Raw genomic sequence first — 14,368 nt, forward strand, 5'->3', positions numbered from 1 at the left:
TGAAGAGGTGAGGAAATGGAAGACGGACGTTTTTATACCGAATCTCTTTCATATGACTAAAGTTATAGTATTTTGTTTGTTTTTTTGGAATTTCGCACAAAGCTACTCGAGGGCTATCTGTGCTAGCCGTCCCTAATTTAGCAGTGTAAGACTAGAGGGAAGGCAGCTAGTCATCACCACCCACTGCCAACTATTGGGCTACTCTTTTACCAACGAATAGTGGGATTGACCGTCACATTATAACGCCCCCACGGCTGAAAGGGCGAGCATATTTGGCGCGACCGGGATGCGAACCCGCGACCCTCAGATTACAAGTCGAACGCCTTAACCCACCTGTCCAGTAATATATATACACATTTATCATCTTCTGATTTCTACAAGTGTCAATTTTTAACTTTTCGCCAATACTACCATAATCTAACTAGCTAATTAGGCCTTTAGACGGTCGGTTTCCGAAAGTCAAATTACACATCAATCGGGATGCTCTTGTAATGAAAAAAACAGCAGCTCTTAGACTGTTTAAATTAATTTATTACAAATATGTAACAAAACTTTGCAACCACGATTAGTCAGATATATAAAAAGAGTGCAAAAATATAACATATGGGGAACTGAGGAAACCAAACTCTTAATGGCCTGCAAATTAACAGAGAAGGCCAAGTCTCGCTGAAATGGGAATTGTAGAACACATCCAAGTGAGATAGATACTGAGTGGGTGTAAGATCACGAGCTAACCTAACCAAGCTACTTCTCTTTCAACGAAGAGTATCGTTGAAACAAGCCTGTTGGTACAGAACTTAAAGAGACAGTTCGCCCATGTACTAGTGAAACCACAATGTCAAGTTATTAATGTGACGAGCAAAAGCAAACACTATGTGACAAAAAATGTGCAAGGCCAACACCAAGCTAAAAAGGAGAGTGCAGAATTAATAAACCCAAGCTCAACGTAGATACTGAAAATAAACGTGTGAACGTTAGCATCAGGAACGTCCACCTTGGCCTTCCAAAGCGAGAAAAAGGCCACCAGAAAACTCTCCATGGTGAACTGAGGAAGGTCGAGAATCTAATTGAGACATTAAAGATATATGACTAGACACTAATCCTGTCTTCCTGGAAACGACAGACAAATGGAAATAAAATCGTGTAAAGAAGTAAGAAACACATTTGATAGCATCTTTATCCAAAAGGTCCACCACTGCCTTAGAAAGACACAGGATTCCATGAAGGAAGAAAAGGAACAGGGGAAAAGGAAGAAGTAGATGAAAAATAAAAGACAGTGCTTTCTGATAGATTTTCCAGAACCAATCGTCAGCTGCAAAATCAGGTGACACATCAGGTCAAACTGGCTTTCCACCATACCTGACCTTAAAGGACAGCCACTGAAAAAATTGTTGGCACAGAATTCGAAGTAGAAAGAAAGAACAGATGGGTGCAAAGAAACAGGATAGAATGACAAAGAGAAGAGAGGATGGAAGATAGTTCAGTGGTGGGATGAAATGGAGGTTGGAAAGACAGATAACAAGGGAAAAATGGTGCACAATTTCAACCTGTGATTCCACAGAACCAGGTATCTCATCCAAAAATCCCTTGGCAGAGAAATGAAGCCAGAAATGTTTAAGGTCTCTCAGATAAAAGTATGGTAAATGTATTTTGGTATGAAAGGAATTCTTCAATTATGAATTTCAGCAACAGTAACCAACTAGGAAGGAATAAGGCCGAGGAAGAAGAATGTGACAATGTCAAACAAATAAGAGAACAAGTGTTTTCTAAAAATGGTGGTTTGCTTCTAAAAAATAGTGAATGGAGAAATATAATACAAAAGAGTAATGACAGTAAGGTGAAGACAGGAAAATTGGACCTAAGAAAGATGAACAAAAGAACAACAATCTGAATCCAAAACCTGAAAAAGTGGCTTCAGAGTTTGGGAGTCCAAGATAGGGTTTGTTTTGAATTTTGAACAAAGCTACACAAGAGCTATCTGCACCAGCCATCCCTAATTTAGTAGTTTAAAACAAGAGGGAAGCCAGCTAGTCATCACCACCCACCAACAATTCTTGGGCTACTCTTTTACCAACAAATAGTGGGATTGACTGTAACATTATAACACTCCTACGGCTAAAAGGGCGAGTATGTTTGGTGTGATGGGAATTCGAACTCGCTACCCTCAAACTACGAATCGAGTGCCTTAACCACCCGACCATGCCAGGCCCTTCTAGATGGGGACTTCAGCGCAATTATGAAATAAAGCACAAGTGTTCATCAAGCAAAAAGGATATGGCTGGCCGACACCACAGCTGGATTGAGACAGAAAATTATCAGCATGGAGGAAAAACATAATATGCTGAAAAAGGGTCTAAATACAAAAAAGGAGCATGAGAAAACATGTGAAATAGGAGAGAACGAGAAAATATACCTGACAAACCTTGACATCGAATGTCTAGGTAAATCTCAGACACCACTGAAAGAAGAGTGGGCAAAGCTAGGTGGTGGGAAAACGACAATCAATGGACAGTATTTTAGAAGAGGAGGGATGTCAGTGACAGAAACAGGCTACATTAAAAACCCAACTTTAACATTACACCACAGTGGATTATGACGATATTTCCATCAAAAATGTTAATTCTAAGAATCTCACCACTGAATAAAAGACACGTCCGTATGCACAAATTTTAAATTTAGAAGCGATACTTAAACAATCAATTTAGAGGGAGCCAGCTGCATTAAGTGGCAGCGTAACGCTCCTATTGGCATAGATTTACTCCATGCTCACTTGCACACTACAATACAGCAATATCATATGAAAATATGAGAGAATAGATGTGAGATCAAGGCTAGTGTAAAACAAAAAGTATATGTATATAGGGAAGCACTGAACCAGGGAAGTTAGACACAAGCTCAAGTTATGTATCATATTGGAAGTCTTTTTTCACTCAGTTATTGTGGCTTGTAAATATGATTTTGTTAACTAGCTAGTATATTATTTTAGTGAAAGTTTAATCAATATCACCAGAAACTTCTATACTTCAAATAGTTCTTTATTTTTTCATAATAGTGTAAAAGTTAATTTCATTTCACATGGCAAGTTAAATGAAATGCATCTCAATAAGTAAATCAGCGACATAAATTAGCTTATATTCTGTTTTTGTCGTTTGCTTTAATGTGCCATTGTAAGTAAAAAGAGCAACTCAACAAAACACTAAATATGACCTGAAATAACTAAAGACTGAAGCTCATTCACACAAAACAAGCAATTCCACTTTACAAGTTCCAATGTTGTCAAAACATTTGCTACCAAGTATGAATATTGAATATAAAAATCATTAACACAAAATTCAGGGAAAACCTCAGTCTTTTACAGCATGTTTGAAATAAATGTTTGGAAAGCTCAAACTCTGTTGGTGTACATCAGCAAATAATATCCATAAGTACATAGCTTCAGAATATAAAACACTACAATAAAATATCTTTACTACAATGAGACATAGTTATAAATAGAAAATGTTTGCATTCACTTAGTTTAAAATATTATACATAAAAACAATAAAATATATCAGAGTATACCTCATACTGTAAAATCATAACAAAACAATACTGTAATTTATCAATCAAAACAGAGGTTTAAAAGCTTAGGCTAATAAAATCATGTTAGAACTTTTGTTGATCTGATGGTGCACTTTTTAGAATACTTGTAATCATAAATAACAATTATATTTTTAAATCAAACTTCAAGGTCAAATTTTTCTGAAGATATCAAAAATGAGCACACGTGTTTTGCCATTTCAGATTCTGAATCACTTGTCACTTTCTACAAAACTGTACATGGCATGTGCATCACAACAATTTACGGGACAGCTTATAAACAAACCAAAGAGAAAACAACACAAATCTGATACCACTCTGCAGGTTACAAAAACAATATGCAAGTAGTGTGCTAAGTTTTAGAAGATTATGAAAACAAATATTCTGTAGAATTCAAGAAGTGACAAAGGATCAAAAGTAAATTCATTTTGTCTGAAACATTTCTACAATGTACATATTACAGCCCATGGTATGAGAATCATAAGTTTAGAAATACTCAACAAGCCATTTACAAAACTCAATGGGTTTACTTCATACATGTGGTCAATATAAAGCATTTCTGTGTATTTAAGTAAAAATTCTTAATATGTTACAAAACATCTACATATCAAACCATATTTTTATATGTAAAAAGTTAAAAATACTAAAATAATAATAAAAAATAAACAATTGACAATTATATATATATCTATAAAAGCTTGTATATCTGATTAGATTTGGCACTTCAGAAGAGAATCTTATTTCAAACAAATGTTTCTCGCATCTCGGTGAAGGACAAGGAAACCCGAGAATCATTTGCATCAACAAAGCGATGAGTCAATCTTGGAGATTTTTCTGTTTTTTCTTGTGAAAATTGTGTTTCAGGTTTTTTTTCAACAACTGGTTTCCATGATTCACCATTAACAGCTGCCTACACAACCAATTAAAGAAAAAATACTCAATTTACTGAGAGTACATTAGAATTACAGGTGACAAATTTTGTATAAAAATCTATGTCAATATCTTGTTTCTACATTTTTAGTATAAAAACACAATAAATACTTTGTAAGTGACAAAAAAGTGTATCATGAAGTACATTTTTTGTTATTCAAATGTCTAACATCTCTGACTTTAATTCATAATAACATGAAATTGAAGCTACAATTTAAAGCAACTAGGTATGAATCAGGTAATAATATAAACTTAAACTAAATTTATCAGAAAGCATGTGTCAGTGCTTTAAAGGTAAAAAAACAAACAAACTTTAATACATTTATGTGGATGATAAAAAAACAAAACATAGCAGTACATGCAACTAAAGTTGGAGTAGCACATACATCTACGTTAAGACATTCTAAACACTTTATACTGCATCTAATCAAGTGTATTTTTGTACTGAATAAGACTCAATACTATACCTAAAGTATAGTAGCCAATAGTATTTTCTATTAACTTTCTTTAAAGCAGAACATTAACAAGATATAACGTTTCCTGCAGACAATTCTTAACTTTATATCTTCAAGCACACACATATCTGGAATATCACCTTGTAAAGAAATTAGAACAAACCAACTATTCTAAATTCTGAACCACAAACTCCTACATACCATCAAGTAGATGAAAGCACCCATGAACAAACACATTCCACCCAAAAATGTTGGAAGCATGAAACAACAAGGCATTGCTAGACTGTAAAATTGTAAATAATAATGAACATACAAATTACTAAGTTAATCACAAATAGTTACTTACTGTATTACTTAATAAAGTTTGAAATGTGCCATAAAATCAGACCACTATGAGAACCTATCTGAACCTGTACTCAGCATCACAATTATGATTAAATCATATTGCAAGTAAACTCATCTTGTTAAGTAAAAGATTAGTTGAGGCTAAAAATCTAATTAGTGCATCATCTGAATCAAAAGTACAAAAGCTTAACTTCTGGAATATACAATGCTAAAAGTACAGATTGTCAATAAACTCTATCCAAACAACAATTCTTAAACTATGTATATATATATATATATATGAACTATTACAATTTATAAATAAGTTCTACTCTCTGAAGTATTCTACACATGAAACTGTCAAGAGCATAGAATTCACTATATGGTTTCTCAAAAGATAAATTCATTTTATTATGTTCTTTGGATAATACCACATATTGTTCGAAGTAATATTATGGCACATGTGCCAAGAAAGGTTAGTTCATTAGTTTCTAAGGATGTTTCAGTCAAAAACATTTCAAGATCCTGCCCCAGATAAAACACCAAGAAACTATTAATTGATCAACATATAATGATCAAAATAATTACTAAAGCTAACAAAATGAAGTTAAAAGGTATGTATACAAAGCTTGGAATCAATCTAATGAGTGTTCTTTAGAGACCTATTTTCTAAAATAATTCAGGTCAAGTACATTATATCAAAAAGACTTTGAATATTGAAATCACCAAACCACATGATCCACAGCCAATGTAAATATGTGGTTAAAGCGTACATATTATAAATTACATTTTGATATTGTTTCTCATATCATAGACTTTAAAATTACATTATGACTTCCTTGGTAGTTCATTATTTCTTTTCTTTTTCTCTCACAATTCTGGATGATGACCCAAGTTTCATAAACGTCTCAAGACAAGCTAAGTAAACCAGATGTTCAGAACAATATTTGTAAAAAATCCTCATCCTTGTATTGTTGAGTTTTGAAACTCTAACACCATCTATCTCAGGCTCAATCACATGAAAATAATTATTTAGTTATATGAATGTGAAATACATAAGCTTCTAATGTCTTTTACACATATCTTAGAAAATCCTGTTGTTTGAAATAGCAAATATAAAAATTTCATAATAATACACATAATATACTAACTTACCACATGTACACACAAAAGCGGACATAATAGCTTCGTGCAAGTGGTCCAGTAGCAGAAACATAAAGAACAATGTATTCCTGCAACCTGTATAATAACTTTAATGATTAATAACAGTGTTTATTCCTTATCTCTAACAGCTATGGATGGTTGAATGTTAAAGAAATCAAACAAGATATTTTTAATAACCAATATGCATGTACGTTTCAAAATTTTTTATACTGAACTTCACACATGATGTGGATAGCACTAACAATGCCATGGTGCATACTATGGTCTCTCTTTTAACACCTGATTCTACAGCAATTTGCAATAATTTCACATTTAACTATATAAGAATAAAATTATTATATGAAATATTAAATTTGCTTAATTTAATGTGTGCATTCTCTAACCATTTTTTGCAAACTTTAAATTAATTAACAAATCTAATAGTTAAGTTCCAGCTAAAAACAAATATTCCACAAATTTTTGTTCAGAAAATTTAGACTCCAATATGAAAAACGTATGTACGTTTAATCAATAATCATATGGTGATCTTAAATTTAAAAATTACTTAAGATAAAAAAAACACATGTAAATGGAACTACTATGCACAAGGTGATTCTGCTTAGCTCATACAACACTAACATATTTAATTTACAAGTATTTTACACCAATCATTACCTTACTAGATTATCAGTTAACAATTTTTGGCACTTGTACCTAGTTTAATGTTGTTACTTCCCTATTTCAACTTTTTACATCAATAAATGTTTATTTAGCATAATTTCGTATATGCCCATTTGGCTATATTGGTTGGCAGAATTTAACATTTAAAACATTCTTTTTTTTTTTTTTATGAAACTCACAACTGTGTAGCTCTAATAAATCAAAAGCACTCAAGACTTTGAAGATTCCTTCAGTTGTAATAAATCTAAATCTTTTTGCACAAGTCTGTTTCCAACATGGTTATTTTATTTGTTTAAAAGGTGTTTTGAGGTATCCATCTGTTAGAGACAGAGAACACTGAATATTGTTGTTAGTTTGGTACAACATGGACAAACTCCCTGGCAATTTCACTAACTAGCTGATTTGTAATGAGTGAGAGTGATTAGCCTAACCATACAAGTGGCAAATGATTATACAAGCTTTTTTTAATTTTACATGATTTTATTTCGTTATTCTAGTGTTTCTGAAAATAAAACAATAACTACATTTACATCAACCTTAAGAGATAGCAAGATTCACAAAATTAAATGTTTATACAGTTAATACATCATTCAAAATTTTTTAATCATTTATTTGTTACTAAATCAATGGATAACATTGTCAAACTATCTAAAGATAGTTGTAGCATCATTAAAATATCTGTTATTGCAAAGTTAAAATTTAGGAAAATAAAATAATTGGTTTCACAATTTAAAGTAAATAGATAAAAATTCTGCAAACATTACAGTTTAAACTGATAATGTTAAGTAGGTTAGTTAAGGATACTTAAATAATGGAATAAATATACTGATATGAATTTTACACAAAAATTAATATTTATGACAATTAGTTTTTCTACTACAAAAACAAGAAGTAATTTTCATACCTATGACAAACTTCTGTATAAGAAGATCACCAAAACTAATTAATTGAGGAACAAAGGAGGCTTTTAGTCACAGTAATTACAAATTAGAACTTATTCTGTATAACCATTGACAGTTAGTTCAGTTAGAGAAAAACTAGTTCTTAAACACAACATAACATGTGGACAGCCAGGGGTCAGTTGGTTCTATTCTTACACACCCAACAATAACAAAAAAATATACATAATTTCTTTTACAGGAACTTGTCAAATCCTGTCTTAAACTGGCATCACCACACCTTATGGTAACTCATTTCATAAGTTGTCTATCCTGATAGCAAACAAAACTGTCTTAACTGTAGCTTAGTCTGTCTTTTCCAAATCTTATAGCATAAAGAAACCCGTGGCCTTTATACTATGAGTCCAAACAAATAATATTGTGAACTTTAATAAAATCAACATTTAATATTCTTTTCTCAGAAGAAAATAAGACAGCCCTAACCTTATAAGAAAACCTATCTCCAGAATCATTCAATATATATAGTAACCCTTTTTGAACTGGCTCCAGTAAGTCAATATCCTTTCTTAGATAAAGAAACCAAAACTACACACAGTATTCCAAGAGAAGCTAACTGTTGTTATTTACAATGATGAAGTATTTTGATGTACAAAACCTGTGTTATGCTCACTCTCAGTTTTACAGTTTAATGATTCCTATTTTTACAATCAGGAAAAACTTCTCACTAAACAACCAAACATTTAAAATAAAAATAACATGAAGAACATACTTATTAAATGTAGATTTTCATCTTATCTATGACCCACAGTATTTATAACTCTTTGCAGGATATTCATAATATGGAGACACTCTGAATAAAACCACAATTATACTAATAGATGGTGGTGGGATAGATCATAAAGCTATTATGTAAGATGGAAACTGATAGAATTAGAGAAAAGGCAAAAACAAAAACACTCAATGTTTACAATGATCAAGATGGTCGCATCTCTCATTACACATACTGTTAATGTTATTTATACTGTGTAATAATCCAGTTCCTTAACATACCAACTGGGTCCTTTACATAAGCCTCAACTAGCTAATGTAGTAAAAAAAATGTACTTTTCTCCAGTGTGTTATAGAAAAACAACATTGAAGGACTAGTTGGCTCCTTACTGCATGAATGTTATGTTAAAGAATGAATATAGTATTGATATGTGAATGTGAGATTCAACATAAGAAATGTACTTTATAACTAACTAATAAGAAATGAGTACAAATTTATTATCTTACATAATGAAATCTCAGAATCATACTACTAAAAAAATCAGCATTTTGAAGGGTGCAGTTTGAAGAACATTACAAGATCAAAAACAGCCAGATACAAGGATAATGTCATTCAAAGATTATCAACATCAAGTTATCCAAATATTCAAATTATCTCTACATATAAATAAAGTAGAGAATATGAGAGAAGTTAGAATCATCAAGAGAACTAGTTGAAGGCAGTTCATTAAAAAGGAATTTTTCACAAATGAATAAGGTGAAGAACTGATTTTGCAGAAGACAAAACAATTTGAAAAGAAAATTTACTATAGACTGACAAAACTAGAAACTAAGGGTTTTTTAGATACTTAAGATCTAGGATAACTTTTGTACAAAACCTTGCTCATAAAAAGAATAAGCATGTGCAAACAAAACAGTAAAAAAGTAAGAGGGAGTGTGGGTGCGTGTGTGGATATTTTGTGCTCCAGAGTGGAAAGTATTGTAAAAATGAATGATATTATAATGGAGAAGAATGAATACATCTTAATCCACCCTGCAACAACTAATGGCTTACCTTAAAGTAACCACCTCGAGGTTCCAATGCTAATCCAAGATAAAAATTTGTGTCACTAGTTAAAAAGAGTAATTTTTGTCCATTATTTAGCAGTCTGTCTGTGTGACTGTTAATAACTGGCAATCAACTAGAATGATTGTTACCAAACCTAACATATATTCTTCAGACAAAATGGAGTGACCTTTTGTTTGGATGGTGTTTGGATCTGAATTTGCCATGTCACCCCCTGAGATCCTTATGACTTCCTAATGCATTTAAACAGCTGGTTTACCTAGTGTTGCATGAGAGAAGCCAACCTACAGTAGCTCCATGGAAGAGTACAATAAAAATGCTAGGTTATGGGCTAAAGAAAAAAAAGGGAAAATATGTATTTGCATGACATCATATAATTAAGGCTAATGAACAAACTAAGAAATATTAGCAAGCTTGTTTAGTTGACATACTTTAAAACGAGTTTCTTAAGTTGCATGTGCATAAACATATTAGCTATAAAAAACAATTTCTTTTACAACTTTTCCTGAAATACCTATGTGTCGATACCTTGGTTTCAAGACTGGCACTGTATTTCTTATAAATAACAATTAATACAGGACACTATTTTTAATTGAAGTCCAAATGACTTTTCAGATGAGCTGATATAAGTGTTCAGTTTTAAAACCCTTAAATAAATTATGAGCCAAATATAATTACCATCTTCAACATAATCAATCACAAAAAAAAATATTTTACACACTTAGGTCAAGTTGAACTAGTATTAGATATTTCTTGTATCATAAACAATGCATATGCAGTAACTCATTCATAAGTGGATAGATGTTACACAAAAATACACAAATTTGCTTTTCAGATTCACAAGAACCTTTATCATTGCAACTGAAAGAGATAATACTCAATAACTTCATAATGAAATTATTTTTAAGAAACATCAAGATTTGTCTACTCTTGAAAAACTTCATACAAGTCTTAATAGTGAAGTATAATGGCAGAATGTGGCATATTATTAATCAATCTGAAGGTCACTTGGACACTAACCTTCTCTTTTTTGTTTGTTCTTTTTTATTCATGCCTCTTGGAAACTCTATAAACAACACCCCAAATCCTGTAATTCTGTATCAGTCAAGTTTTGATTAACAAACAGAAACACACAAGTGCATTTATTACTCAGTCATAATTATTAGTACTTTAAACTATGCTTTAAATGAACTATGCATATAACTATCAGTAAGCTTAAAAGATTTAACTATATGTACACATGCAACTGTCTAATTGATATGATAATTAAGGATACAGTCCAAAGACAGCTATTCCCCATTTATCAAATATTCCAGAAAGTCCAACTGATGCCCCTATGATCAAAACTGCATAAATACAAAAAAGGAAAAAAGTGTGTTAAATAATTAGTTTTACAACATAGCAGTCCCATGCATACTAGTATAAACAAGTCAACAGAGATAAATAATTAAACATTACTCCAAAATAATACAAGTATTTACTTACTGAAGAAAGCTTTACAATATGCATAATGTCAAGTTTAAATATTTTATGACATGTGTAAAGAGTGGCTCTTAACTTCTTAAAAACTTAACAATGACTTCAATTTGTTTAAAATAGCTGTTATATAAATCTGTAGAATTTAAAGGCTTGACAAAAATAACTTTCATATTTATTGCATAAATAGTATGACTATAATTTAATTTTACTTCTTTACTCATACTTGTATCTTACTTTATCATCGGATACACAGAGCAAAAAGTTTTAAGTGCCATGTAAACCATGTGTTATTCATTTTTCAATTTCATTTAATTTTTACAACCACAATGTACATGTGCCAAAACAAATGTTGTAAGTGTGAGGTTAACTGGCTTCTCATGTCACAATAAAACCTGATTTATTAAATCCATGTTAAAAAAAACTATACAGCAGAAAAAGTTGAAAAACAAATTATTTTTTTTCTTTTACCAGGTTGCTACTGGTAGATATGGCTGCCCAAATTACTATTAATAATAACATGTATTATATTCTAGTAAGGATTTAATCTTTAATTATACAATAATTGAAGATACCCTTAAGAAGACCCCCTCCAAGAAAAAGAACAACAAACAAACTATAAAGTTCTGACCCTCATCAATCTATGGAAAATATTTAATTAGCCTAAATACGATAGATATTAAAGTACTGATGGTGAATGAAATGAATGAGAGATTACAAATACAAAAGACATGACAGATAATGATTGTCATTTTCATCTTTGGTATTTCATCAGAAAATTTTTTAATGTTACTTCTACTTTTAAAGGAAAAGTGATAAGTCACCCTGTAAATTACAGGCTCATTAGTTGTACTTCAGTAATGGTAAAAAAAAAATCTAACCTCTTAAGAAATTCTGAGAAACTATTCAATGAAACATGATAAAAGAAAGTCTTAGTAATATAACTTCATCTCTTATGTAAAAAGGCAATCTACAGCCCTCTTCAAAAAACTATATCATTATTAACTAACTTATAAAGTAATATTACTGAATATTTCCTCATGTTATTATCCTTCAAATTCCAAACCATTTCAGTAATCCCTGCTGTATCATAATTTTTCAATTTCAATGTAACCATAAATCCATTCATTTTGTTCCTAACAATTGTAACACTACAAGAAATATTAGGCTTATTCTTGAACATGTTGCTTATTTTTAAACCTGACAAAAATCATTTTAAAATCTCTTACTTAACTTATGCTCTAAATCTTGTATTTCCAATCTCATTGTTACCTATCTGTCCTATTGGTTTACTTCCAATTCCCCAAGTTCTCTCACTACTATACTTATTAAGTTAAGTTACAATTTTATTCAGTGAATATCATCAGAGCATCTTAAACATGTTACTATGTAGTATTTAAGTGGAACCCATCTAATCTAAAGAATGTAATTCAATATTATCCTGGAAACTATTCCACAGGTTCAAGTAGCCCCTATGTTGCTGTACGTGTATCCTTAGTAACACTAAGTAACTGGCTTCCCAGTGGCAGAGTGGTATGTCTGTGAATTTATACTACTAGAAACCAGGTTTCAATACCCACGGCAGACAGAGCACAGATAGCCCTTTTTGTAGCTTTGTGCAAAATAAAACAAAGCAATGCATTACAACTTCTACTCTATCCCTATATCACTGATGGAATTCTTTATCCTTTTTAAGCAGCTAATATAATTTTAATATTTCAAACAGATGATGCTTCTTTCCAATACATTCTATACTTTTCTGCTATTTTTTACCATCTTGCAAGCAAATTCCAATCACAATATTTCTATACTCCTCACTGGAAATAAATTTGTCAGTATACTTAATACCCTCTAAATAAAGCTTTGGTGTAATTTGTTAATAAAAGAATTCAAGACAATAAATGGCCATCATTCTAATATATATATATGATTATATCCTCAATCATGCTAATTTCAAAATTAGTAGTAGTACTTTTCATCTGGCAACATTTTTTAAAGGTGTTTAACGGTAACAGTCCAGTGTTGTTTTTCCCCTGCAGGAGAGCAGTAAGTTAAAAAATTTCTAATGCTAAAATTTGTAATTTGATCCTTTCTGACGGACAGAATGCCAAGAGCTAATTATTTAACTACGAACCAAGAAAATAAACGTTACTTATTAGTTTAACGCTGTACGATTTTTGACCAATATTCTTATCTTATAATTACAATAAAAATGTTGCAACAAATATCATGTTTATAATAAAATTTATAGCCGTTTTCATCCATAGTTTCATTTTTAATCAGTCCTGAAATATTTTCATTCCTTTTGCAGTTAATGAGAAACTATCTTAAAGCAATTAATTTGATAAAACACGTTTAATTCTCTTGCATAAATTATGATTAGTTATAAATATGTTATTACTATTTCAGTAACAAGCACAGTTAGTACTGAGTTAATGCTTACTGTATGAACTTGCTAATGTTTGTTCGTTTGCCCAAACAGCCCATTCCATTTGACCCATTTTTGTTGTAAATGGCACTATGACTTTCGCTTTCAAATTCAAGGAAGATTTGTCTCAACCAGCTAATCTGACTACATTAAAATTTAAAGCACTAAGACTATTATTCACTAAACGTCAATACCAGAAAAGAATTGTAACGTAATACTCTGCTGATAGGTTATATTCAGTGACAGAAACTAGTTACATGTCAATTATATTAATCAATAATATTAACATTGCAATTTATATATAACGTATGATAATCATTTAAACAACAGCAACTTCCTTTACTTAAAAAGTAAAGGTCAGTCACAAACTACTCATGTGAAATGCGAGTTACGACATACTTACCACTAGGTGGCAGATAAAATTGAAATTTTAAACTTTAAAGACATTTTGCGTACATAGGCTAAACAAGTGTTCTAAAATCCTGAATAACAGAATTGAGCGTGGCTTTCATCAATGTGTTTTGCAGTACCGCATCACAAACGTTTCGATCCATATATGACAAAGACTAATCAGAGAGTGCAAAAGCACCAAAGCTCGAAACCAAAGGGATACCCACAG

At 31.3% G+C, this 14,368-nt stretch overlaps 1 protein-coding gene across 4 annotated transcripts; it reads right to left on the reverse strand.

The window, feature by feature from the left end:
* Positions 1–3,017: 3,017 nt before the first annotated feature.
* Positions 3,018–14,158, reverse strand: LOC143249560 (cytochrome b-245 light chain-like). 4 transcript variants are annotated; one of them, XM_076499636.1, is made up of 6 exons: positions 13,765–14,158; positions 11,122–11,191; positions 10,105–10,164; positions 6,444–6,527; positions 5,166–5,247; positions 3,018–4,489 (listed from the first exon to the last, which is right to left on the reverse strand). In XM_076499636.1, the coding sequence occupies exons 1-6, from the start codon at positions 13,820–13,822 to the stop codon at positions 4,322–4,324; spliced, it is 522 nt and encodes a 173-aa protein (XP_076355751.1). In that variant the 5' UTR covers positions 13,823–14,158; the 3' UTR covers positions 3,018–4,321. The 4 variants fall into 4 exon arrangements, with proteins under 4 accessions (XP_076355751.1, XP_076355744.1, XP_076355762.1 ...); XM_076499629.1 differs by lacking the exon at positions 10,105–10,164 and adding an exon at positions 10,866–10,940; XM_076499647.1 differs by lacking the exon at positions 10,105–10,164.
* Positions 14,159–14,368: the final 210 nt, after the last annotated feature.

The sequence above is a fragment of the Tachypleus tridentatus genome, chromosome 1, assembly GCF_004210375.1.
Source record: "Tachypleus tridentatus isolate NWPU-2018 chromosome 1, ASM421037v1, whole genome shotgun sequence".
Lineage (NCBI taxonomy): Eukaryota > Metazoa > Arthropoda > Merostomata > Xiphosura > Limulidae > Tachypleus > Tachypleus tridentatus.